This window comes from Gossypium hirsutum, chromosome D05 (assembly GCF_007990345.1).
Source record: "Gossypium hirsutum isolate 1008001.06 chromosome D05, Gossypium_hirsutum_v2.1, whole genome shotgun sequence".
NCBI lineage: Eukaryota > Viridiplantae > Streptophyta > Magnoliopsida > Malvales > Malvaceae > Gossypium > Gossypium hirsutum.
The window spans coordinates 8,421,202-8,448,000 of record NC_053441.1 but is presented as its reverse complement, the minus strand read 5'-3'; the positions used below and the strand labels follow the sequence as shown (position 1 = coordinate 8,448,000).

Sequence of the window (26,799 nt, the reverse complement as noted above, 5' to 3'; positions counted from 1 at the left end):
AATTTTCAAAATTAATTCTCAAAATTTATATATAATCTCAATTTAATTCTAACTCTAAAAAATTCAAAAAATATATATAAATATTTTTAAAATATAATAATTTAAATTGTATAACAATATTAATATTAAATAAAATTAAAATCACCACCCCCACCAAAAACACCCATACACATCAGGGTTTTGTTTTTCAAACAACATTAATATAATCAAAACCTACCAAACAAAGAGAAAATGCATAGAATTCCCAGGAAAACAAATACCTCTTTTTTTTAAAAAAGAATTAATTCCCAGTAAATAACAAAAATTGACATAAACCCAGATTGGAAAATGGGTTTATAAATAAATGCCACTCAAAGAAAATGACATGCAACGCAAGAAATGAGAAATTCAAATCCTAAACACAAACTAATTTGAACTCAAATTGACTTCAAAGAGTTATGGACACATTTAATACGCAAAACAGAAAGGCAGAGTAAAGAGCTCTGAAAACATAAACAAAAATTCGAAGATGCGAAAGTAATGCAAGCAATTTGAGAAATAGAAGAATTTGAAAGCTAAATGAAAGATAAGAAAAAAAAAATGGGGGAAAATGAGAGACGTGCGGTGTTTTCGCGTGAAAAGGAGTGAGATATATAACTAGGGAAGGGAGAGGGGATGGTGGGGGGAGGGATTTTATTTTATTTAATATTAATATTATTATATAATTTAAATTTATTATTATATTTTTAAAATATTTATATATTTTTTAGAATTAGGATAATTTAAGATTATTTTTAAATTTTAAGATTATGATTAAATTGGTAATATGTAAAAATTAATAGTTAAATTGATTATTATACTGATTTTTTAAATTGTCATTTCAACTTATCGTTATGTAATGTAAATGTTTAAATTATAAAATTTTTATTTTGAGTATTTTAAAATAGAAATTTTAATAGTTAAATAATTATACTTGAAATTTAACAAAAAAAAATCATGTTAGAATATTTTTTTAACCAGTTGAGTTCACATCGAATAGTTCACATCTTCATATTCTTTATTGCAAAATTTTAAAATTAATAATTATAAATTGAGTTTTGAGAAAAAGAAATAAATGATTTATTATAGATTTCTTAGTTCAAATAATTTCTTCGTTGAAAATTTTCAATCATATTCAGCTTATTATATAAAAATTTGAACGAAAACATTACGTGTGCGATGACCGAAGCCTTTTAAGATAATTTCTTTTATTATTGCCTTATAGTATTATAATCTCAATTTTTATTTATTTTTATTAAATAGTATTTATTAATTGGGCACATAACTTCTTTAATAAAGCAAAGAGATATCATTTATCATAATTTTAATATTTAATGGTTGTTTCATTAAATTTATATAATAAAATGAAATGTAAATAAAAATAAATTTATTAAATTATTATAAATTATTAAATTATATAATAAAATTTACTTTTACATGAATATTCACCGTTTTAAGTGTGATGTGATATGAAATTAAATCATACTAATCGCTGTTATTAGAAATTTGTCCATAATCTTACGTTCTCCTATAATTACAGTAAACTTAAATTGAATTAAACGTTCTGATCAAATCTGGGTGTTCGCTTCCGCCTCCTGTTCGAGATTTTGATACTTGTAAAACTTGGCACACAGTAAAAAGTAGCCATAATTAAGCAATCCCAACACAACGAAAGTCCAATAAACATTGTCTAGTCTTCCATCGTTTATATCATCCGGCAACCATCCGGTAACGTTCCTTATCAGATCAACCACAGCAGTGCTGACATAGAAAGCGACGCCGATGACTACGGAAATCATGGAAGTTGCTGTGCTTTTCATTGAGACAGGGAATTCTTGATAGTACAATGAAACGTTTCCCGGAAAATGGAAAGCTTCACCCATCCCAACTACGATGAGTTGTGGAAACAGCCATAAGGCGAGCATTGGCACCACGGCGGCGGCGCCGCCCTGCTGGTCTTGGAGGTGGTTATCATGGGCTACATTTAGCCTCTTTGACTCCACCAGGGCGGAGATTGCCATGCTTAGGATGTTGAAAACATGGCCTGCTCCGATTCTTTGTAAGGGTGTTAATGAGCGGCCGGTCAGGGACTGCCAGGTGGAGTAAAGAAACTGGTCAAACAGGGCGATAAAGATGGCTGAGGAGATTAAAACCACGACCGTGATTGAACCGGCGGGGATCTTGAAATTTGGGCCGAGGTGACGATCCATTGCTAGAGCTTGAAGAATTGTCATGTTGGTCTGAATTACAATAGGGGTGGCTAAAAATACTGTGCTTGCCCATAATGGGAGAATCCTAATCAGAGTTTTCAAGTCTTCAACTTGTTGAACTGAGCTTATATTCCACGGCTTGGCTATGGATCCATCTGAACTAATGTCTCCTTCAGTTATCAGTGCTGCACGGTTCAAGAACCTACAGAAATGAAATTAAGGGATTTTAATTAGGTTAAGTAAATGATAATTGTCTTGTTTTTGGTGGATTTTTAGAGGTTCAAATCCAAAAAGCTATTTTAAGTGTTAAAGTAGTATACCGAAGTCAATTTTTGTATTTTCCTTATGCAAAGAAATTAAAAAGTAAGGAAATTTCTAAGATTCCAAATCCTCAAGTTACGGTGGGTGGTAGGTGAAAGTGTTTTTGATACGGCGCCGACTGTTATCGTGCATTATCGTAATATCAGGTTGCCCTGCTATTTAAGTTTCCGAGTCCAATTCAAAGAAAAAGAGCATACTTCTGACAAAAGCAATAATATGATTTATCGGCAGGAAAAAGACTGCAATTTTATATGCTTATATCAAAAGAATAATCAAGTTCATACCTGAAGCTGCGTTTAGGTGTTGCAGCGATGGCTTTATTAGCTCCATCATTAATCTCATGATAATAATACTTGCTTTCAGATGAAACCAAGACGTTCCTCTTTCGTATTGCAGCAACAATCACACGAGCCAAACTCGTGTAAGGGCTACCTTGAGGCTTATCATGGCGGTAGAAACGGTTTCCCAGGAAGAAAATAACCAAGCCCAGAAAATTAAAAGCTGCACACATGCCAAATCCCAGTCCCCAACTAATACTATCCTCAACATAGACGATGCCTAAAGAACTTACGACACAGGCAGAATAAAATATAAAGAAAAACCAGTTGAAGAAAACTCCTTGATCTTCAGGACTATCAAATTGATTGGCTCCCAAGGATGCTAAAGTAAAACGAACCACTCCCAGGCCTATTGATGCCAAAGCAATACCCGTGTATAAAACAGCTAATTGGAGTTTCGATGGAGCGTGGCACAAGGTTGAACCAGTTCCACAGTGTTGTGGTCTCAAGTGACTAAGTGTCGCTGTTAAGGTTAGAGCAATTATTCCCTGGAAAAGTTTAAAATGGACATTAGAAATCGAATTTAGTGAACTGGGAATTAAGATCTGTGAGTTAAGGATGACTGAGGTATACAGACCAGTAGAGAGAAGAATGAAGAGATTGAAACGACATGGAAAGAGCCGAGGAAAGAGTCAGCCAAAACAGCACCAATAATTGGTATCAAGTTGATGGAACCGTTGACTACATTGCTTATCTGAGTAGCGTCAATGCTCTTAACATTGAATTCCTCGATCAGATACACAATCAAATTCGTCAGCCATCCCCAACCAGCTATCATCAATCCTGTCAAAGTTGCTGGTGACAGAGAAAGAAACACACACACACGACATGACACAACACGAACACGTTTTCATTACAAGGTTGTTTTAGACATGTCTGAAATTGAGAATTAAGAGAGAGAGAGAGAGAGAGAGAGAGTAACCTGAAACAAAGAAAAAGGTGAACCAACCACCACGTTTATGGCCAGGACTTAACATCTGTGACTGTGATTCATGGTCACCATTCTTGTTGCTACCAGTAGCAGTTGGCTGCTGCAACTCTATGGATGACATTTTGGCTTTGGAGTTTTGGATCAGAGATGCTTTGTGTTTGGCAGTCTTTTTATATACATTACATCTTTTTACATAATTTTTAACTTTTACATTTTTTGAGTTTTTACTTTCTAAAAAAAAAAAGTAAACTGACATATTTATTACTAATTATAATTTATTTGATTCAGTGGGTGTTAACAAATCAATTGAATAATACTACTAGGCAAACTACTTAGAGAGTACATTGACTTCTATTAATTTGTTACTAACATATTGATTATCAAAATTAGATATATGACTACTAATTCTTATTTTTCACTATCTTTTATATTCTTAAATTGTTCTATAAAGAATTATTGTAGAAATTTTATATAGAAATTGGTATCCTTATTATGCACCGTTTAATTGATTAGTGGACTGCTTTCATGAGAGCAAAATGTAGACAATCATTCTTTTGCACATCATAATATAGGTGGAGCGAATAGAATCTTAAAGAAAATAACATTAATCCACATTTTGAAACTTTTGTTAATTTCTTATAAATTTATTTTTATCCCTACATACCAACAACAATAAACCAAACATATAAGCAGAGATCAAAAAGGAAAAAATGAATATTAGGATGAATGTTCATGAGTATAAAAAAGAATACATAAAAACCATAACATCAACTTGGACTCCAAAATTCCATGCTACCCACCATTGATGAATTTCAACTTGAGGTTTTCAATTTTAGTTGTTGAAAATTTTATATTAACTTTAAATACACTTATTTGCAGTAAATTCTTGAATTGTTTTCCATTTGATTGCTAAATCATTATTGGTTTCATTCATTCAAATGTTTTGATTTGAAGCCTTAATATTAAACTTTCTTTTATATTCACATCATTATTGATAATTAGGTTTACTTCAATAATTAAATTAGATTGCATTCCTTATATTTAGTAGTGTTACTATTATAGGGCTGTCTACTCCTTTACAAAATAATGATTTTATTTCCATTTCAATAATTCCTATATGAATATGTCTGATTTTGAGAATTTGTTTTCTTAATCTTTTTTTTTTTATAAAACTATTTTTTCCATCTTTTTCAAATTTGATTTTCTTTTAAGACACATTATTTGTATCCATTTCCAATAGTTTAATGTTACATTAATTTTTTTTCCTCCTAAATTCTAGTATTTTCAGTTTGATTTGATTTTTTTAGGAGGGAAATGCTAAAATTCAAGAGAAAAAAGTTGATGTAACATTAAACTATTGGAAATGGATATAAATGGCGTGGCATCTTATTTTCATACAATCCCTTCTCATTAAGTAAATTGTTCACTCTAAAAAAACATGATAATTTAAAAAGAACAAAAAAAAACTTAAAAAATGAAAAAGGACAAAGAATCAGAAAAAGTAAGGAATGAAAAAAAAATAAAAAATTTAGGTTGTTTCAATAGGCAGAACAGACTAGTGTCTTGGAATCTGGTGGCGCCAATTTATTTGGCTCCACCAGAAAAAGGTAAAATTGCTTAAGCCTCCTATACTTTCAAAAATTATAGTATTTCCCTATTATTTATACAAGTGGCGACTGTTGAGATTGAAAACTTAAACTGTATTATCGAAAATGATTATTTTCTTTACATCACATAAATCATACTATTTATAATACATTTGTTAACCAACCATAACTACTAACTGTCAAGACTTCTAACTACTGCCTGCTAACTACCATAACTATTTCCATACTCTAATATGCCACCATTCTCTTCGACTTCTGGTAACAACACCTGCTAAACGGAGTCTTTTAGACCTAGCTTAAGACATGATCTGAATTTCGTAAACAAGGATATTGACAGTGGCTTAGTGAACACGTCTGCAATCTGCTCATGCGCTGGAATGTGACCCACAGCAAGTTTTCCAGCTGCAATTTTCTCACGGACAAAGAGAAGATCCAACTCTACGTGTTTAAATTTGGAGTGCAATACTAGGTTTGCAGATACATCAACAGCTCCTGAGCTATCACACCACACTGTAGGTTTTCGCAAAGATGGAACATGCAGTTCTGACAAAAGTGACTCGAGCCAAACAACTTCCGCAATTGTATGAGCCGGCTCCATATACTCCGCCTCTGCTGTGGACCTGGAGACAACTAGCTGCTTCTTTGACCCCCATGCAATAGGGTTACCTCCAAGAAATACACAAAAACCCGTAGTAGACCTTCGATCATCTACATTCGTACCCCAATTCGCATCGGAGTATCCAACCACATCCAACGTAGCAATCTTTGTGAATTGAATACCATAATCAACAGTGCCTTGAAGATATTTGAGAATGCGTTTGACTGCTCTAAAATGTTGATCAAGGGGGCGATGCATAAATTGACATACCTTGTTCACAGCAAATATAATATCCGGCCTGGTGATGACCACATATTGAAGAGCACCAACAATGCTACGATATTCAGCCTCATTTTCAATCGTACACCCATCATTCTGAGATAGTTTGGAAGTGGCAACCATAGGAATAGAAGAGCTATTTACTTGATCCATATTGGCTTTCTTCAGCAGATCAATGATATACTTTGACTGATTTTAAAAAAAATCAGTAGCAGTAGGGGTTACCTCAATACTAAGGAAATAACCAAGAGACCCCAAATCCTTTAAAGCAAATTGAGTGTCCAGGGACGAAACAAAATTGTCAATGCTTTGTTGATGATTTCTAGTGACTATTATATCATCAACGTAGACTAGGACATACAAGATCACCCCTTCAGCCTTCTTAACAAAAAGAGAAGCATCAGTATAACACCCCAAACCTGGTCTAAACGTTATGACCGAATCTGGCGATGTCACATTGTAACACCCCTTAACCGTATTCGACGCCGGAATAGGGTACGAGGCATTACTAGAAGACATACATTTGCATACGTATTAAACCGAGTTACAAAATTTCATCCGAATTAAAACTTTCAAATTTTTAACGTGCTTTCATAATTCTTTACAACATATCCTTGAAATATTATATTCATAACAAATAGGGCCTACGAGACCCGGTATTTACTCATGTAATTCAAAGCTTTATTTCAATTTCATTCAATTCACAATTTCTCATGTTCACAATTCAAATCAATTTCTCAATCCAATATATATATTTCAGTCATCTAAGAATATAATTCAAGTTACACGAACTTACCAGGCTAAATTGCAAAAATACCAAAATTTAGAGACATTTTGGTAATTTTCTATTTTCCTCGAATTTCCACCCAATCTTGATATAAATTAATATTTCATTCAATTTATTAATTTAAATAATAAAACAATTCATTTCATGCAATTTGGTCACTTTTTGACATTTTTACAAACTTACCCTTAAATTTTTACTTTTATTCAATTTAGTCCCTGAACCTAAAACATGTAAATTAGCTATTTTAAAATAAACTCATATTAGCTGAATATTCACATATATTTTTCCTCCTCCTCCACTCTATTCCACATCCTTGATATATACATAATACCACTATTAACTTGTTTACTCATACCAAGCTATTCACTTGAGTCATAGCCACTAAATTAATTATATCTTAAGCTACAGAACTCCGAATTGAGATCCCAAAATTTTCTATAAAATTAGACTCACATATATTTTTACCATAAAATTTTCAGAATTTTTGGTTTAGCCAATAAGTACAGTTTATTCTTTAAAGTTTCCCATGTTTCACTGTTTGACAGTTCCGACCCCTCTTCACTAAAAATTAATTATCTCTTTGTAAAAAATTTGGATGATGTTTCTGTTTGTTTCTATTGAAAAAAGAATCATTAAGGATTTTAAACATATAAATTATAACCCATAATTATTTTTGTAAAATTTTTAATGATTTTTCCAAGTCAGAATAGGGGAACCCAAATTCATTCTGACCTTGTCTCACAAAATTTATTATATCTCATGATTTACAATTCCATTACTTACACCGTTTCTTCTATGAGAAACTAGGTTAAATAAGATTTATTTACATATTTTATTCATACTCTAATTATATTTCCACAATTTATGGTGATTTTTCAAGTTTAACCTACTGCTATTGTCCAAAACTGTTTTAGTGCAAAATGTTGATTACTAAGTGTATAACTCCCTTATTCCCTTTCTCTATAATATTTCCCATCACTTTCACTTATTTCTCTTCACTAATATATCAAGAACATAAGACTTATATAAGAAAACTCTACTATAACATTATTTCCATGCTTTTTCAATAATATCAAACTTAAAAATATATTAAAATCTTGATGTTCTTAACTTGTGCTATTGATTTCAATCTTTAACTTGATTTTTTCTCTCATCCGGCTTCTATTTCTTGAATCTAACTTGATATTCTAGCTCCTCATTGTCTCCTTGTTATTCTTCTCTCTTGGAAGCTATGGAAATTCTTTTGATTTCTAGGTGAAAATGGTAATTTTTTTGTGGAATGACCAATTTGTAAAGAAAGCAAAACTTTCTTTCTTTGTAAAGAAAGCAAAACTTTCTTTCTTCTCCTCTCTTCTCGCGTTAGTTGCATGGAAATATGGTGGAATGAATGATTCTTCATCTTCCTTTTCTTATATATACTAAATAAAATAGTAATAAAATAATAAAATATTATTTAAAAATTAAATTAAAATATTAATAAACTAATATTTATTTAATTAATATAAAATATCTCTAATATCATCATTATTTTTTAGATTTCTCTCTCTTCTAATTGACCATTTTGCCCTTTATAATATTTAAAAATTTCATTCTTGAGTCATCACTTAATTTGGTAAAATTATGATTTAGTCCCTCAAAATTCTTCACATTTTCAATTTGGTCCTAATTCATCCATTTTTCGTAGTTTCTAGATTATTCCACCCTTAAAATATTTACACTATTAGTCCTTTAAATTTTTTGTATTTACACTTTAATCCCTCAAATTTTGAGTATTTACTCTTGGGCAACAAAACTTTTCTCACTTTTGCGATTTAATCCTTTCTTGAATTAATATGTCATAATATAATTCCCAATGTTTCCATAACTCAAAATTTCCCTTTTTGTCACTTTATTTCCTTATTTTACTATCTAGGATACCTACTTTCTTACTGTAGTAATTTTCGGGGTATTACAATCAGATTTAGCAGAAACAAATTGCGAGCCAATCAGGAACTCACGTAGCTTAGAAAACCATGCCCGAGGAGCCTGTTTGAGACTATGCAATGCTTTCTTCAGTCTGCACACGCAACCCTTCATCACTGTGTTGCTCGAAGCCAGGTGGTTGTGTCATATAGATTTCTTCAAACAACTCTCCATTGAGGAAAGCGTTGCTAATATCCACCTGTCGAAGCTGCCATCCAAATTTAACAGATAAGGACAAGACGACTCGAATAGTAGTTGGCTTGACAACTAGGCTGAAGGTGTCTTTAAAATCGATGTCTACCTCTTGAAGATAACCCTTGACAAATAAATGACCTTTGTAATAAGCAATAGTACCGTCTGATTTTCTTTTAAGTTTGAAAAGTCACTTGCAACCCACAGCTTTCCCATCGGCAGGTAAAGGAACCAAGTCCCACGTGTGATTCTTCATCAAAGCTTCATACTCCTGTTGTGCTGCAAGAGTCCACTCTTTACTGGTGAACGCCTGTTCAATTGTAACAGGTTCAGCTGCTGTTAGCTTTGCGGAAAAAATCCTGGGCTTGAAAATCCCACTTTTGGACCTCGTTTGCATGGGATGCAAATTAACTGGAGAAGCCTGAGCAGGTTGACTAGGCAGACAACCATTCAGACCAGACGAGGAACAAGAGGATGCTGGATTCTGACATGGAGAATTGGAAGAAGGACTGTTAGGGACCATATTCATAGGAGAGCAAGGTACTTGTGGGCGACCTTGTGGACTATCAGATCTTGGCATACTGACAGAAGTGTTCTGAGGTGATAAAGACATAGCTGAATTTGAAGAACTGACCAACCCTGAGATAGGCACCACAATAGGAACAACAGACTGTTGATGTTGAAATTTAGTGACGTCACGAGCAGACTGTGAATCACCTGCAAAATTAGAACCACTCATAAAAGGGAAACAACCCTCATCAAAAATGACATGTCTGGAAACAAATACTTTATGATTCCCAGCAAGGCACTTGTACCCTTTATGTACCATACTATAGCCAAGAAATACACAAGGCTGAGACCAAAACTGTAACTTATGAGCATGAAATGGTCTAAGATACGGATAGCATCGACAACCAAAGACTTTCAAATGCTGGTAATTAGAAATAGTCTTATGGAGAACCTCATGAGGTGATTTGCCATTGAGAACTAGTGTTGGAAGTCGATTAATGAGATACACCGCACTAGTAAACGCATGAGTCCAAAATCATAAAGGCATTAAAGTCAAACCAGTATCGACAATATGGCGATGCTTTCTCTCTACTAACCCATTTTGTTCTGAAGTGTGAGGACAGGAAAGCCGATGCTGAATCCCAAGCTGAGCCAACATCTTTTGAAATGGACGATACTCTCCTCCCAAGTCTGTTTGAAGAGCCCGTATCTTACAACCAAACTGTACTTCAACAAGTTTTTGAAACTGAAGAAACTTAGTCACAGCCTCAGATTTGCTTTTAATCAAATACAACCAAGTGTGTCGAGAGTAAGCATCCACAAATGAAATGTAATAAAGACAACCATCAGAGATCATAGGAGCAGCTCCCCAAAGGTCCGAAACAATCAGCTCAAAAGGAGCTGAATAAACAGTATTTGAAGGTAAAAAAGGAAGTTTATGTAATTTTCCAAGTTGACAAGCAGTGCAAATTGAGCTCAATTTACAATTCTTTGATACAACATTACAGTTTTGAAGGATTGTAGCAACAGTCCTCTGACAAGGATGTCCAAGATGCCTATGCCACAGTTCAAAAACTGAACCACCAGGAGAAGACACCCCTGACTGTGCCGTATAAACTGCAGTTGGAACACCAGAAGTGCAGAGATTTTCAGAAGTATTAAGATGCTAAGAGAGATCAAACTGATACATTCCATTATACATGTGCCCCACCAGTAATATGGTCCCTGTCTTGATGCCATTCACAAAACAATGAAGTGGATGAAACTTAAAATAAACACAGTTGTCACTAGCAAACTGCACAACAGACATTAGGTTCTTGCATATTCAAGGAACATGAAGCACATTCTTCAAATGGAAATTCCTGTTGGAATGAACAAATGACGAGGAACCAATATTGTCTACTGGTATAGACATACCATTCCCCATAAAAAAGTTTATTTTTACCTGTATACTAAGTCACCTCTCGCAGACCCTTCAAGTCATTTGTTACATGGTTGGTGGCACCTGAATCAGGAAACCAAACATTGGAGGTCATATTATTCGAAGACAATTGACCCGAGGTAGAGGCCATATTAGCCTACAAATCAGAGGTTTCTAAAGACCCCTTATGAGTGTAACAAGGTGAAGAAGCACAAGGCAGATTAGGAGACTCTTGAAACTGATGACACTGGACTTGCATGGATTGATGAGACACACCCTCAAAAGATTCATCAAATCTGTAATAACATTTGTGCACAGTGTGTCCAACCCGACCACAAAGTTAGCATTGAGGTTTGGTATGCGTGAACTTCCTTCCATGACCTCTGCCTCTGAAGCCACCACCTCTATAAGATGATCGAGAACCATGACCAAATTGTTTAACCTGCCTAGCATCGGGCTCAGTGTGCTGAACAACATTAGCCTGTAAAGTCATACTCGAAACAAGATCTTTGTAATGACCCATTTTCAGTAAATCGGAATAGTGGTTTCGTAACCACAAATCCGAGCTAGAAAGAAAATTTATTTTAATATTGTGGTATGGTCTATATTATGATAGGAATGTTGCATTAAAATTTTGATAATAAAATTTTATTGATTATATGGTAAAATTTATTTAAATAGGTTAAATAAAAAAATGCATTTTCGGGACTTTGTTCCGGTAAATCAGATTCGTAAATATTTATTATAAATATTTACGAAGTTAGTTGTGTGTCTAATTATGTTTTGACTAGGAGAATTTGATGTAATTAGAAGAAATTAGGAAAAAGGGATTAGATTGAAATAAGTGTGAAAGTTTAATTATAAATTAAAGAAAGTTAAAAGGACCAAATAGGCAATTATGCCTTTTTCTAAAATTGAGGCGGCATAACAAATGAAATATCTAAGATATTTTTTTAATTTAAAATATATATTATATATTATATTAATTAATTAATAAGTAAGTTGTTATATTATATTATATTATATTATATTATATTATATTATTATTATATATAAAACAAAAGAAATGAAATGAAAAGAAAGAAAGAAACAGAATAGAATTTGAAACGGAACAGGGGAGAAACAGGGGAGAAAGAAAGAAAGAAAAAGTAAAGAAGAAAATTAGGGTTTTTAAGGTTCAATTTCAAATTGGTAAGTCAAATTAAGTCTTTTTCTTGAAATTTTTGAGTTTTTATGATTCTAGATCAAAATACTAGTAGGTATATGTTGAAATTTTGAAAGTTCGTAGAATTTTTTTATGTAGTTTATATTGAATTAGTGGATGAATTAGAGATTGAATTGATGGAAATTCAAACTAGGATTGGGAAAAGGATTAAATTGAGAAATAAGTTATAAGTTTAATGTAAAATTGTAAGAAATTCAAAATTTCAGGTTTATTAGTGAAAATTTGAGAGTTAAGTCAAGTTGTAAGTAGAATTTAAGTAAAAATAAGGTATAGATTGTGATAGAAATAGAAATAAATTTAGTTATGAATTAAATTGAAATATTAGCTAAGGTAAGAAATTATGAAATTATTATATCATATATGTTTATTTTTATTAAATAATATAGGAAAGTTATTTGATTGTTTTTCTAATATATAAATGTTATGTGTTTTATATGAAATTGAAGAGAAAGAAAAGAAAGGAAAGGACCTAATTGAAGAAAAAGGAAAAGAGAAGGCTAAGGAGTGAAGGAAGACATCATCCCAACCTTTTTGTTGTAAGTACTACAAGATTATTTTTTTTTCTTTAAATTGTTTTATTTAAATGCCTATATTATAGTATAGAATTATTTAGAAATAACATAAAATAAAGTAAAATAAAATATTATGGAACTATGAAATTTGTAAAGAAAATTATAGATGGAAAATATAAGATGATATATTGTTTAAACATTAAGTAAATATTGTGACAAAAGTATATATATGTGAAAATGGTGTGATAATTGTGAATTATGAATTGTGCACTAAATTGTAATGAAGGAGAAATGAGAAATCTTTTTCGAAATAATTCCATAAAGTATTTAAATGAATGAGATTCAGTTTTAATGCCCAAGTAGATGGAATTTAGAACTACCAGGATATTAGTGGCATGCCATTAAGGAACTTTAGCGCGCTCTCTGATTTTTAACACGTTAGTGCTCTCTGACTATTAGCACGTTGGTGTTCTCTGATATTTAGCATGTCAGTGCTCTCTGTATAGCACTTTAATGCTCTCTGTTCATTAGTGCATAATAATGCACCTCTGTATTTGTTCCGTATATCCGGTGTGTTCTATAAAATCTACTTTGGGCTAAGATTATGATTTGTGGATAAAAGCGAATCATTAAAATGCTAAGGTAAGTTTTATAAAGCTTGTACGTACGTAAATACGTAATAACAGAATGAGTTTGACATATTTTGTTTAGATTTATTTATCTGTTTATTCTTGTAGTGCTTACTAAGCCTTCACCGGCTTAACGCGTTTAATTTTAACGCGTAGGTACAGTTTGACCCGAAGAGGTAAAGTCATAATAGAAGATCTTTCATCTCATCACATCCTCAAGAGCTTCAAAAGTAGTACCATGTTTTGAATTAAAATGGCATGTACATAGACAGTCAGTTATGCTTCCATGTGTTAGGAACTAAAATGTAAACTCTTGAACTTCTATCTATTTTTAGGTAATTTACGTATTTTGGTATATATATATGAAATGAATTAGTAAAGCTATATGTATGTTTACAAATATGGTTGGTAAGTTAAAATGCTATGTATAAATGTTTTAATTAAACAATATCTAGCTATAACCGTTTTGGCACCGAATGTAATAGCCTTATACTGGGTCAGTACGATTAGACCAGGTATAGGGTTGTTACAATCTTGCTGTCGAGCCTCACAATCTGTCAGCATTTCGGTAAGATAATCAAGAAAAACGTTCATTGCTGATGCTACAATGCATATTGACTCATATTCCACTGGTAAACCAGCAATAATGATACTGATTTGTTCTTGGTTAGAAATACTAGTACCAGCAGCAAGTAAAGTATCACATGACCTTGAATCTTGACTAGATATTCTTGAATAGACAACTGACCTTTCTTCTGTGAATACAACGAATGTCTGAGAGTCGACACTGTTAAAGAAGTTTTAGCAGCAAACCTTCTAAGAACAGTTCTCCACACATCAAAACTCGAACCAGCTCCAGTAAGATGAACCAGAATACTATCAGAAATGGTGGACAACAACCAAGAAGCCAATAGCTTGTCTTGTTGCTTATGAAAGACAAAATCAGGATTAGAAACAGGAGAACCATTACTGTCAAGAGCAGACTATGGAGGAACCTGAACCGTTTCAAGAACAAATTCATGCAAACCATATCCTTTAAGAATTAGCAAGATTTGTTGTTTCCATAAAAGAAAATTTTTAACAGTAAGTTTCACCATGTCATGTTTAGAAAACTGATGAAGTTTGCGCGAGGAAGCGTATCCAAGATCAGGAGAAGAAGTAGCTACAGGTGTGGCCGTGTGAACGGACTGATGATCACCATCATTACTAGATACTGCATCTGTTGCCATAGTCGAAAAAAATTATGGCTGTGATACCATGTTGAGATTGAAAACTTAAACTGTATTATTGAAAATGATTATTTTCTTTACATCACATAAATCATACTATTTATAATACATTTGTTAACTAACCATAACTACTAACTGTCAAGACTTCTAACTACTACCTGCTAACTACCATAATTGTTTCCATACTATTTCACATGGCTCCACCAAAAAAATAATTTTTTAATGCAGATTGTTGACGTGGCATGTTGGTGGCACCAAACACTTAGCTCCACCAACTTTTACTATAAATTTTAGATTATTTTCGTATTTTATCAAAAAATAGATCATTTAAATAATTAATTGTTTTTTTGAGATTATTTTTATAAAAAAAAAAATCCCACTTAAGATGACTATTCTATGCTTTAAGGAATAGCTTCAAATTAAAAAAAAAAAAAACAATTACCATACCCTTGCTGCCACTACCAATTGTTTTTCCTCGGAAAATTTGCTAGAAAACAGCAGTGACAAGATGGAAAAATTAAACCTGAAACCAACAATAACAAAGAACAATTTACAATTTTGGAGACACAATATTTCTCTCTAGAGCTTTTCGTTTTGTTTAGTTGTAAGATGTTTTTAGGATGAATAATCAAATTTTCGTTTCATTTAATTATATGTGTTTAAAGATTAAATTATTCGGAAGATTAAATTTATTAAATTATTTAAAATTAAAATTAAAATAATAAAATGTATAAGCATTGAAGATTAAACATATCATTATATCAATAAAAAACTATGAAATTATGATTAATCATATTACTAACTCTTAATTGAAATAATCGTTGAATTCATAAAATAGATAAACAGCATATGTCCATAATAAGTGTTAGCAATATTTTATTGAAAAAATAATACAATTTAATATTTCCTTGTGTCTTTTATACATTATTTAATATTTAAATTCTTAATCCAGATGTGATTGGTTCATTGTTTTCTGGTTCACGTGTGATGGCAGCTGAAATAATTGTTGCTAACAAATAGGGTTGACTATTTAGTATTAACACAATGCAACTTGTTTATCAAAATAAAACCAATTTGGATTTTACGTTTGAAAATCAAGCTGTGCTTGCATATATATATATATGAGAACCATTTACTTGGAAATATTAGGTCAACTTCTACCATTAGACTTTATATTTTGTGTAATTTATAGATTTAGTATATGTATTTTAATTCGATCAATTTTAATCATGACCCAATGATAACAGTTAAATTTCTTTTGGTTAAATTATGTCATTAATCCTGTATTATGCGTAAAGTTATAGCTTTAGTCTACGTTTGATCAACTGGATCATTCTTAGCGGCTATATTTTTTTAATTTCAAAATTTTAATCTTAATGCAAACAACAGTCATTAAAGCTATTAATTAATTTTTTATGAGTAATATATGAAAATAATAAACAAACATAGCATTACAAAAATGATAATATGTTTGACACATCAAACTTTAAAATAATAGAACTTAACTTAATAAATTTAAAAGTTATGGGCTGAAAGTGATCAAATTAAAGTGCATGTACTAAATCCATAACTTATGCAAAGTACAGGGTCTAATAACAAAATGTGACCGAAATATGAAATCAAGAATTTTTAATAGTTAGGCTTCCTGGATGTAAAACGTACTTGTAAGGCGTTGAAATGTGAAATTATTTTTTTCGACCGAAACGAAGTGGTAAATGTAAGTGTTTGACATATCAACAATCTAGTAGTGAAATTTCACTATATGTAAATATCCACGATTTAATGGAAAATACGGTTGATTGTTTGTAAAGGAATCTTTATATCGAAACTCTAACGTATACTTATAAAACAAAAATAGTTATATTAATGAAAAACTATCTCAAAAAAATGAATTGAACTCATTTTTTTATTTATATTACATGCAAAACCAATTTATATGAAAAATAAAAAGAAATTGTTTTGAATCGATTTTAAGTTGAAGAAAGAATCGAATTGAATAATATTAATCAAATCATTCACTTCATAATCTAATAAATCTTTTGAAAAATTAATTAATCGAATGAGAATAAAGATAGAAAGTAAAAAGTAAAATTCGTCCACTTTAAAAATCGTGAGAGTTCAAGCCCCTCTATCTCCAACCTAAAAAACTCATTTGTCTTCTATTTATTTTAACATACCCCTCGAGGGAATCCATGAAAATCCAATAAATGAAGTAATTATTTTTTACCCTTTAGTTTTTATGATATTATTTATTTTATTTTTAATATTAATATAATATGATTTTATTATATAATATTTAGTATAAATGTAATACAAATTCTTTTAATAATTTAAAATTTTATTATAAAAAATTTAATAAATTTTAATTATAACTTTACTAATTTTATCGTTTAATTAAAATTTTTGATAATTTATTGTATATATTCATTTAATGTCTTTAATAGTAAATTTTTATTATCATTTTATTGTCATCATTGCGTTTGAGTTCAAACACATCTCACCAATCACTACAATAGTTAATTTCACTATCATTGTTATTTTTAATCTCGAATGAGTCAATTTAACTAATTATAGAAGGGAGTCTAAATGTCTAGTAAGGATGAAAGAAGAATGGAATTTTTTTTAGGGTAAACTATATCCAAGATTACTAATCTATTAATAAGTTTATATTTTGTTCACTCAACTTTAAAAAGTTACAAAATTATCATTGAACTATTCAAAAGTTTTCATTTAAGTCACTAGGCTGTTAAGTTCTTTTAAAAGTCCGACTAGCAAGCTCAAAGTGACGTTTCAACAATTAATATGGTGGATTAGTACCCATTGGTGAGTAGAAGAACATACTTTAAGTCCAAATCGATCTGACAGTTAGTGTCAAAAATTAGAGAAGTAAGCTATTTGGATTTTAGTTCGCAAATTCATGACATTCGAAGTTATTTCATGAATTGGTGCAACCGGTGCAAACAGAGAAGGCCGTATAACAATAGTTTTAATAGGTCATTGACTTAAATGAAAACTTTTGAATAGTTCAAGGACCATTTGTAACTTTTTTAAGTTGAGTGACCAAAACGTAAACTTACTAATAGTTTAGTGACCTTGAATGTAATTTAACACTTTTTTTTAATACTAATCCAACCACTGCGTTTATCAGTCAATCATATAAATGCTCTTTCCTATGGTTAAAATTACCAAGACAATCAAATGCGGAGCATACTCATGAATCTATGATGCATGCCGCGAATCACGAGCAATGACGTCATCTGCTGCACTGAGAAAACGCTTTGTAAGCTGGCAAACACAGTCATATTTATGGTTTCAGACTTTGAGTTAATTAAGAGTTTACATGTAAAAAGTTTTACGGAAAATATTTTTTATATTTTTTTGTGTTTGTTTCACAGAAAACAGTAAGTCTTTTTACTTATAAAATGACACACCATTTCGAAAAGCGTAAGTAATTTTTTAGAAAAAAGCTCCTTAATAGATAATTTTATTTTTATATAAAAATTAACTTAAATCAAGTTTAATATTATTATGTTAATAATAAATTTTATTTTTATTTTTAAAAATATTTAAAATATTAATATAAAATATTATATTTTTTAATAGTATTAAACATACGTATTTAATTATTTATATTTAGTCATATAATAAATTATTAACATAATTAATATAATTTATTATTTTTAATAAATTATTTAATATTTAAATTTTATTTTAATAGTAAATTTTAAAAATAATAATTTTAAATAATATTATTCACATATTATTGAAAATATCAATATTAATATTTTAATACTAAATATTTATTACAATTATAAATATATTAATAATAAACGTTTTGTAGTATAAATGTTAAAATATGTCATAAGTCTATATACTTTTCACAAATTTGTAATTTAGTTTCTGTACTTTTATTTTTAAGAATTTAGTACCTCTACTTTCCAGATTTAAAAATCAAGTCCAACTGCTGACATTGTTGATTTTTTTGTCAATTTTGCTAAAGTCCCATTTTTAAATAAAAAAATACTCAGTTGGTAATCATGTAACTAAAAAATAATCGTGTCAATAAATCTAAATTTAACAAAATATTTTTAATATATGTAAAAATAATGTAAAATATAAAATTATAGATATAAAATAAACTCAATTAAACAATGAAAAAATAAAAAAAATATCAAATGTATATTTGTTTAATTGAAAACAACTTTTATGAAATATTTTTAAAGAATCTACCAAACAAAAGAAATTATTTTACACAGATTCATCTAAATACCAGAAAATATTAATTTTTCAAGAAAAGTAAATCATTTTCAGAAATCATTTTCTGGAAGCTATTTTCAGTAAAATGAACAGAGCCTAAATTATACACCAATTTCAAATTAGATTCTAGTGCTTTTTAGCTATTCTATATTTGTATATTCAGATGTGGATGTTCTATCAATCATAAAAGACTAAATTAAAGGCCGCCTTGTTCTTTTACTACATCCACAAACTGCAGAGGATGTGGGATGGCAATTGGCAATGATATTCAACTATGACTCGACTTTAACTTGGATTCAGTTTGACATACAAAATACTATTTGATTGACAAATTTATACAAAATAATGTAAACATCCTTTTTATATTTCTTACAGCAGGATTGATCTTTTTCCCGTGTTACAGTCAATCAGAAAATAATAATAATAATAATAAATAAATAAATAAATAATACATGTGAGACATTCAGAAAATCAAGGTCAAAGAAATAACATATCAACACATCAGAAATGGCGAAAGCACAGAGTCTTGTGGCTTGCAAGGGACTGACCTCGTGAAAGCTAAAATCAAGGTGGGCAACCCATCGGCATATTCTGGTCGGTATGTATCATCAGCCACCACACTCTTACATCAAAGATTACTTGGACTGGCGCACTTAGAAGATAACTCTATTTTGTTATCGAGCATAATCTGGATTCAGAGCTAAGGCTTCCCGGTAAATCATGTCCTTCATCTGCTCTTCTCCCAATGGTTGCTGCTCAAAATCGAAATTAAATGGCTCAGGGCACACTGGTTCATCAGCTATGTCGTGTAACCTTTCAAGATAAGGATGGGCCAATGCTTCTTCAACTGTCCACACACAAATTACTTCCAGGTAAGAAAAATGAAGGAACTGCTTAATTCAGTCGGTACAAAATCTAGTCTAAATTAAATTACCACAAAACAGGAAGGGGATTTTTTTTTCCATGATGATTACCAAACAGGGTTCACATTATTCTTCAATAATATCATATAATTTTAGCAAATACATTAAATTCAACAACCCAAAAGAGCATGACGGTAAATGCCGCTCACCAGTAATTCTTCTCGTTGGATCAAATGTCAACATTCTATCAATCAGATCAAGAGCCAACCGATTAACATGTGGGTAAACATTAGCTAGCTGTTGACGAGGGTATGCAGGTAGCTGCCTGATGTATCTTCTCGCGTCCTCATTTTGAAGAAACCCAAGATCAGATTCAGTTGGTGTGCCAAGCAGCTATAAAGCAAAAAGTAGTCATCCAAACAACAAAAAAGATAACATGGAAAGAAAGCAGCTCAAATTTAAAATCTATACCACGTATACTAACTTAGATACCCTCAGCTATAAGTATTTTGTCTGAAGTGTAAAATGCTACTTCAATTAAAGGTATAATCAGCATAGAATCCAAATTAGACAATTAGCTGTAAAATGTATCTTGTGTTGGATATTATTTCATGGATTCTCCATTGATTAACCTTTCCCCTCGTTGCAATTCTTGTAAACAAAGGTCATATAATTATGCATATCTACGAAGTCAGCTAGCTCTATTCAATACTTGTTCAAATCATAATTTACCTCTGTCAACAAACGCATTTGATGTACATGATCATTTCCAGGAAACAAAGGTTTTCTATTCATGAGCTCCATAAAAATGCAACCAACAGACCACACATCTATGGCGGCCGTGTAGTCCGAAGAGTTCAGCAATATCTCTGGTGCCCTATACCATCTCGTGACAACATATTCCGTCATAAACTCATTCTCGGAGGCAGGTCGAGCGAGACCAAAGTCACAAATCTTAAGATCACAATTAGCATTCAGCAAGAGGTTGCTGGGTTTCAAATCTCTATGAATCACTTTTGCAGAATGAATGTACTTGAGTCCTCGAAGAAGCTGATATAAGAAATACTGCATACCGTACAATAAAATCAAAATCCAATCAAAATAGACGTAGTTATACGCCATCATTACATCTTTGAGTAATACCTGACAATGCTCCTCAGATAAACTCTGATTGGAGCGAATTATTTGGTGAAGATCGGTATCCATGAGCTCCAAGGCAATGTAGACATCAGTAAAATCTCTCCGCAAAGGCGGAGGAATGACATCTCTAATTGCGATAACCTGTTATCGTGCACAAAACCATTAGCTACTTTTGAATCTACTAAAGCTCAATATTCTTGTATATGGTTCCAACTTCACTTCACTTTAAAGGACTTAGTCAAATTTTGAATTAAGGTATCGATTATTTTCCTATGAAGCTCGAGAGCATCTTAACAAGTAATATGATTCAAACAACAGATAAAAGCTTACATTCTCGTGATCCAAATGTCGGAGGAGCTTAATTTCACGAAGCGTACGCTTAGCGTCCATGTGATTATCGAAAGCGTTGGCGATTTTCTTTACCGCTACCATTTCATTCGTCTCCGAATTCAACACCGAGCTTTAAATTCCAAAAATATAAACAAACAAAAAGAAGTTCTATAATCAAACCGAAAGGAAAAAGAATGAAGTAAAAGAAAAAGTACAATTAATTTCGCAACATACCAGACGATGCCGTAGGCTCCACGACCGATTGGCATGATGGGAGGCCGATATTTAGACGTGATCTCAAATAAGTTTCCAAAAATACCGTACTGAATAAATTGACCGCCGTAGGTATGAAACGCCGGAAAATCTCCGAAGTGACCGCCGGCATTTCCCGGAGCAACGTTGGCCATTTTGTATTCTGTTGACTTGCTTTTTTTTAATGTGTTGAGGAATTGAAAGAAACGCAAGGGCTTTTTATAAATTAAAAAGAAAAGAGAGAGAAGAAAAGTTAATGATGTGTTGGAGTGAGAGAGTTAGGAGGGTGGTGTGTATTAGGAGGAAAGAGGAAGGAAAGCGCGAGAGGGCTGAGATTGTAGCCGCCACTACATCTATGGTTGAGATTTGATGGAGTAGCGTGAATGGTCTCTTACTCGCCTGATTACTACACCGACCTTTTAGACTTTGTGGAGTTTAAAAAAAGCTAGGTTTAAACAAGAAAAATCAAAGGTAACTACAATGCATGCATGATAACTCTGACCTTTGCGGAAAAAACATACTTTTCTACACGTCTCATATCTCTCCTCAATGGTGATACACATTACACAGTGCCCCAAATTTTGACCCCGAATCTATCCCTTCCGTGCCACGCGGCAAAGAGATGTACGGAATTTACATAATATTATTACTTTCTCTTTTCTTTTTGTCAAAACTTGTGAAAGATTAAAACTAATTCTGAAATTCAACAATTTTTTCCATTTTTGTCTTCAAAATTTTTTCCACATTAATTTTGAAGTTTACCAGTTTTTATTTTTCAACTTTTTAAAAAAATTTGTAGGTAATAATATCAAATACATTTTTAACCAAAACTAAATTTCGAGACTAAATTGAAAAAAATTACGTTCACAGGCTAATATTGTTGTATTCAATAAAAAAACAGTAAGTAATTGTTTTGAGTAGTAACTAAACTTCACATTGTCTGTTTTCAAATCCAAACCAATACTAAACTATTAGTACTAACATTTTGGTCACGTGTTCTTCCCTTAATTGTGAGTGAAACAAACACCAATCTTATTGGTGACCTGCTGTCTAGCCATCTGGCTAGTAATTGCCTAAATTAAACCAAAGGCACTGTTATCAATTAAGTATTTTAAGGAAAAAAGTTTATGTCCAAACTCAGACCGATTACCGCTGAGCCTGCCTGTCATACCATGTTTGGATAAGAAACGGAAAGGGAAGAAAGCAAGGAAAATAATTTCCTTTTTCCTTATTTGGATAATTTTTTTATTATTTTAAGAAAAAAAAAAGAGAGAGGAGAATAGAATGTTATGTTAATTTCCTTTAAATTGTTTATTGTTTTGTTATTATCTATGGATACATAGCATGAGAAAGATCTACGACTACCAAGTATCAAGTCAATCCACAGCTGTATTTTCCCGAAGGGTTCAATCCTACGATTGGCAGTGCAAGTGCAACTATGAGCTAGAATCATTTTCTTTTGTTGTTCAAACTCGGACTATTTTTTTTTGCAACACATGACCAAACCACTTTAAATTAGTAAGAGAGCGATGATTAATCAATACCATATATCCATTTTCGGTCAAACATTACATACAGAACAGCATTGTCAAGCAGTAACAGAGAATTTGCTGAAAGGTCGCATGGCTGCGGCAATGAATTTAGCATTTCATATACGAGCATCAACCACTCGAAAAGCAAAAAATTAAGAGGCAAAATAGGTACGCTTATATGGAATAAATTGTATATTATTTATTACGAAAGAGCTTTTTAGTTAGTCCATCGAAATCTCCCACAAACTCAATTCAACATGTTCAACAAAATAAAACTGCAAATACCCATATTCATCAAGCAACAACTGCCTATAAACTACTAAGAGACGACAAAACCCAATACATTCATTTTGTGGAGGCAAATGTTGTTGGCTTCATTCTATTCCGCAACCATCAGCTTATGCATCAGCAAATCTGCAACATAAAATGGTAACCATCAGTACCGTAACGAGAAAACTGAAAACATGTATAACATAATTTAAGTTTAAAATGAATTTAATTCAAACATTACCCTAGCTCAGAGAGCTTCAGGTGAGCTTCGGTGTAGTCAGCAAAGAAGGCATCCTCATCCTGCAAACACAGGAGATTCATCCAAATAAATAAATAAAATCCAACTTCTCAGCAAGGGATTGTATCAAATTCTCAAGCCATTGATATGGACAGAAAGAGATGACTGAAGCAAAGGGTTGCATACGGCAGCATATTTTTCAACCAATGGACGGAAAACAGGATCTGACAGGAGAACTTTGTCAGTTGGTAGCTGAAGAAGGCCTTCCTTCTCTCCCGACAAAAGCTCCCTACAAAGTGTATCCCAATTAGCACCAACTCAATGGGATTGTATACGCCAAAAAGATGGAGAAAAATGCATAACCCATTAATTCTAAAACTCACTTGAAGTAAGAGTTGTCAAAGATGAGAGGGTTGGTAGTCCATGGTCCCTCAAACCCGGACCTCTCCTTGTGGCACCTTCCCTATATCAAAGACAAAGAAGAAACATATATATCATTAACCGAATACACAAAGAACATATCAAGCTTTGAAGGAAACATGGGAATTTTAAGTTAACAACATACCAGAGTGTGGCCACCAGAAAGAGCAACAATGTCCTGGTCACTGAGACCCATTTGAGCACTAAACACCTGCCTCAAGTGATCAGAACCTGCATGATATTTATAAAGAGTTTAAACCAAAATCATCGCTAAATGAAAGCCACTGATCTTATACTCAGTAGTAACGAAGGCATTTCAGAATAAATAGTATCAACAAACCCTTGGTAGCATCAGGAAGACGGCCCTCAGGTGGTGGGTGAGGCTTGTCCTGGAATTTGTCACAAAAAAAAAATTGTAGGTAAATAGAGTAGCAGCATCGACAACATCAAGGATTGAATTTTACTTAAGTTTTTGCTCGAAACAATGGAAGCTAACTACTGTGTCTATATCTGTTTCTATACATCTAACCATTTCACAAAGTGAAAAACTGTCTAAAAAGATTTTTACAAAGTAAACCCATTAGTTTTCAGATGTAAATATCAATTCCCCTGTAAAAGCAAAATAGACACATAATTTCAATTAGATCAATTACTGTTAACTTCAAATTCCATTCAAGAGTCAAGCCAGATTCCATGGTCAAGTCGTAAGCACATAAAATTAGCATCAACATTTCTTAAATTTAACAGTCGCAGAAAAAAAGACGCAGTAGAACTGTAGAAGTTGACTGACCTCTCTTCCGGGATGGAAGGGAATTTCAGGTCCACCAGTAATCTCAACGGCGACGACACCAGCGAGCTACAAATAATTCGAACACGCGAAAAACAATCCAGTCAAAATCTGTCAAATCATACATAAAATAAATAAATCAGGAAAATAATGGACAAAAATTAAAACCTGATAGAAGTCAGCGTAGGTGAGGTTAGGGAACTGCTCCTTGATCGGCTCGAGAAGTCTGACGGCGATATCAAGGCCGTTGTTAGCAGCATGTGCGAGCTCAGCAGGATGCTTCATGGTTCCGAATGGACCTCCTGTCTTGGTCTTAACATCAAAAGTTCCAGCTGAGTGCCACCTGTCCTCCACCATTAACGTTCGATCCATCAACACAATCGATCTCAGAACTTCGAAAAAGAAAAGTAGATTAGAAAAGAAAAGCTTACGCTAGACGGAGCATGAGTGGAGCACAGTTCTTCTCAGCGATGAGACCTCTGAGCTTCCTCTTAGCCTTTTCAACTGACTTCTGGTATTCCTCGCTCACAGTTGGGTAACACTTGGTCATTTTCTCTGGGTTTTTTTTAAATGAAAGTAAATTCGTATTAACAGAAGAACATTGAAATCAAATTAAAAAAGTTTCAAAATCCAGATCCGAACTCAAATCGAAAATAACCTTTTCGTGAGGTAATCGAGCGTAAGAAGAAACAAATGAAAAAATCCCTTAAACCACTAAATGGCACGAGCTGAGCACAAGCACACTCCGAATGGAAGGGGGAGATATAAACGAGGGGTAAGGGAGGGAAGGTTCTAGACTTCTAGTATATTATTAATAACCGTTGGATTAATTTACGATCTTGTGGTTGGTGTTTCTTTTAGGAATTGACAACTCTGATTTGGGTTGAAAACCTATGATGTGCGGTTGTGCTTTTGGGGTTGGTGAGCTGATTAAAAGAAGTTAATTGTGCTTTTTATTTTAAGAAAATAAATAGTCAAAATTTGTCGGAACGTCGGGGAAAAGTGAATATGTGGAATTTTGAAATGACAGGTTTGCCCTACAACGAGGAAAGGAGATGGGATTTGCTGCGGCTGCGGATTACGTACACCCTTAAGTATGAGTTTCGTATTTTTCCGGCGTTCTTTGACATCCTCAAAATTAAAATTGTCCTAATATTTTTTAGGATAAAAAATCTCAATTATTTGTTAAATAAAAAACTTTAGTACCCTGCGTACTAAATAATTGTGCTATCTTTAATACTTGAGGTTACTTTTAACAATGACAATTCTATTGGAATAAATGTTCAATTTGCATAAATTAGAGTTTTTAAATCATCAGTTATAAAAAAATAATCAATTTGATATAATATATAACTTTGTTATCGTTTCAAACAGCATAGGTAAAGGATAGTAAACCAAAACATGTATATAAAGATATAATGTCAAGTGCATGAGTAATTTAAAAATGACATTCATGCGATAATATTTAAAATCAACTACTTATTCGTCTATCAAGACCTTTTAGCTCTCAAACATGTTACGTGAATGGTAAAATTAAAATCTCTACAGTTTTAATGGACATTGAAACAATCAAATCAATCCAACCATCAATTAGATCGGATATTGGTTTCAAATCATCAATTGATATCGAAAATCAATATCTCGCTAACTCATTTGAACTAATGTTGATGTATCTATATTGTTTTAAAATTGAAGCACGATGGATTTTAAGTTTTAAATCAACATAGTTAAGTAGTGTGTTTTTGTGTTTATATTAAGTTAAAAGTTACTAATTAACTAAACTTGTGGCGCGGTAATAAAAAACTAATCTTAAAATCAAGTATTGATTAACATAAAACATTTAGGTTGAAAGCATGAGAATCCCTTTTTCCTCACCATATACATAATTAATTTAATTTTAAATTGGTACAAATTACTATTTACAATTCCAATTTAGTGTTAT

General features: G+C 32.0%; 4 protein-coding genes across 4 annotated transcripts; all 4 read right to left on the bottom strand.

Moving 5' to 3' along the window:
* Positions 1-1,488: 1,488 nt before the first annotated feature.
* Positions 1,489-3,959, bottom strand: LOC107906193 (protein NRT1/ PTR FAMILY 2.7). The gene is made up of 4 exons (XM_016833121.2): positions 3,810-3,959; positions 3,465-3,682; positions 2,834-3,375; positions 1,489-2,430 (listed from the first exon to the last, which is right to left on the bottom strand). The coding sequence occupies exons 1-4, from the start codon at positions 3,937-3,939 to the stop codon at positions 1,587-1,589; spliced, it is 1,734 nt and encodes a 577-aa protein (XP_016688610.2). The 5' UTR covers positions 3,940-3,959; the 3' UTR covers positions 1,489-1,586.
* A 1,737-nt stretch (positions 3,960-5,696) lies between these two features.
* LOC107902734 (secreted RxLR effector protein 161-like) lies at positions 5,697-6,455 on the bottom strand. Its single transcript, XM_016828861.1, has one exon. It carries the CDS (start codon positions 6,453-6,455, stop codon positions 5,697-5,699), a length of 759 nt encoding a protein of 252 aa, XP_016684350.1.
* Positions 6,456-19,639: 13,184 nt separating this feature from the next.
* On the bottom strand, positions 19,640-21,776 carry LOC107906192 (mitogen-activated protein kinase 3-like). The gene is made up of 6 exons (NM_001326970.1): positions 21,593-21,776; positions 21,359-21,488; positions 21,032-21,169; positions 20,621-20,953; positions 20,098-20,281; positions 19,640-19,872 (listed from the first exon to the last, which is right to left on the bottom strand). Exons 1-6 carry the CDS (start codon positions 21,763-21,765, stop codon positions 19,700-19,702), a joined length of 1,131 nt encoding a protein of 376 aa, NP_001313899.1. The 5' UTR covers positions 21,766-21,776; the 3' UTR covers positions 19,640-19,699.
* Positions 21,777-23,321: 1,545 nt separating this feature from the next.
* Positions 23,322-25,780, bottom strand: LOC107906191 (L-ascorbate peroxidase, cytosolic). Its single transcript, XM_016833118.2, has 10 exons — positions 25,516-25,780; positions 25,289-25,412; positions 25,026-25,200; positions 24,861-24,926; positions 24,411-24,459; positions 24,216-24,301; positions 24,034-24,113; positions 23,837-23,939; positions 23,654-23,712; positions 23,322-23,556 (listed from the first exon to the last, which is right to left on the bottom strand). The coding sequence occupies exons 2-10, from the start codon at positions 25,405-25,407 to the stop codon at positions 23,541-23,543; spliced, it is 753 nt and encodes a 250-aa protein (XP_016688607.1). The 5' UTR covers positions 25,408-25,412; positions 25,516-25,780; the 3' UTR covers positions 23,322-23,540.
* Between the last annotated feature and the right edge of the window lie 1,019 nt (positions 25,781-26,799).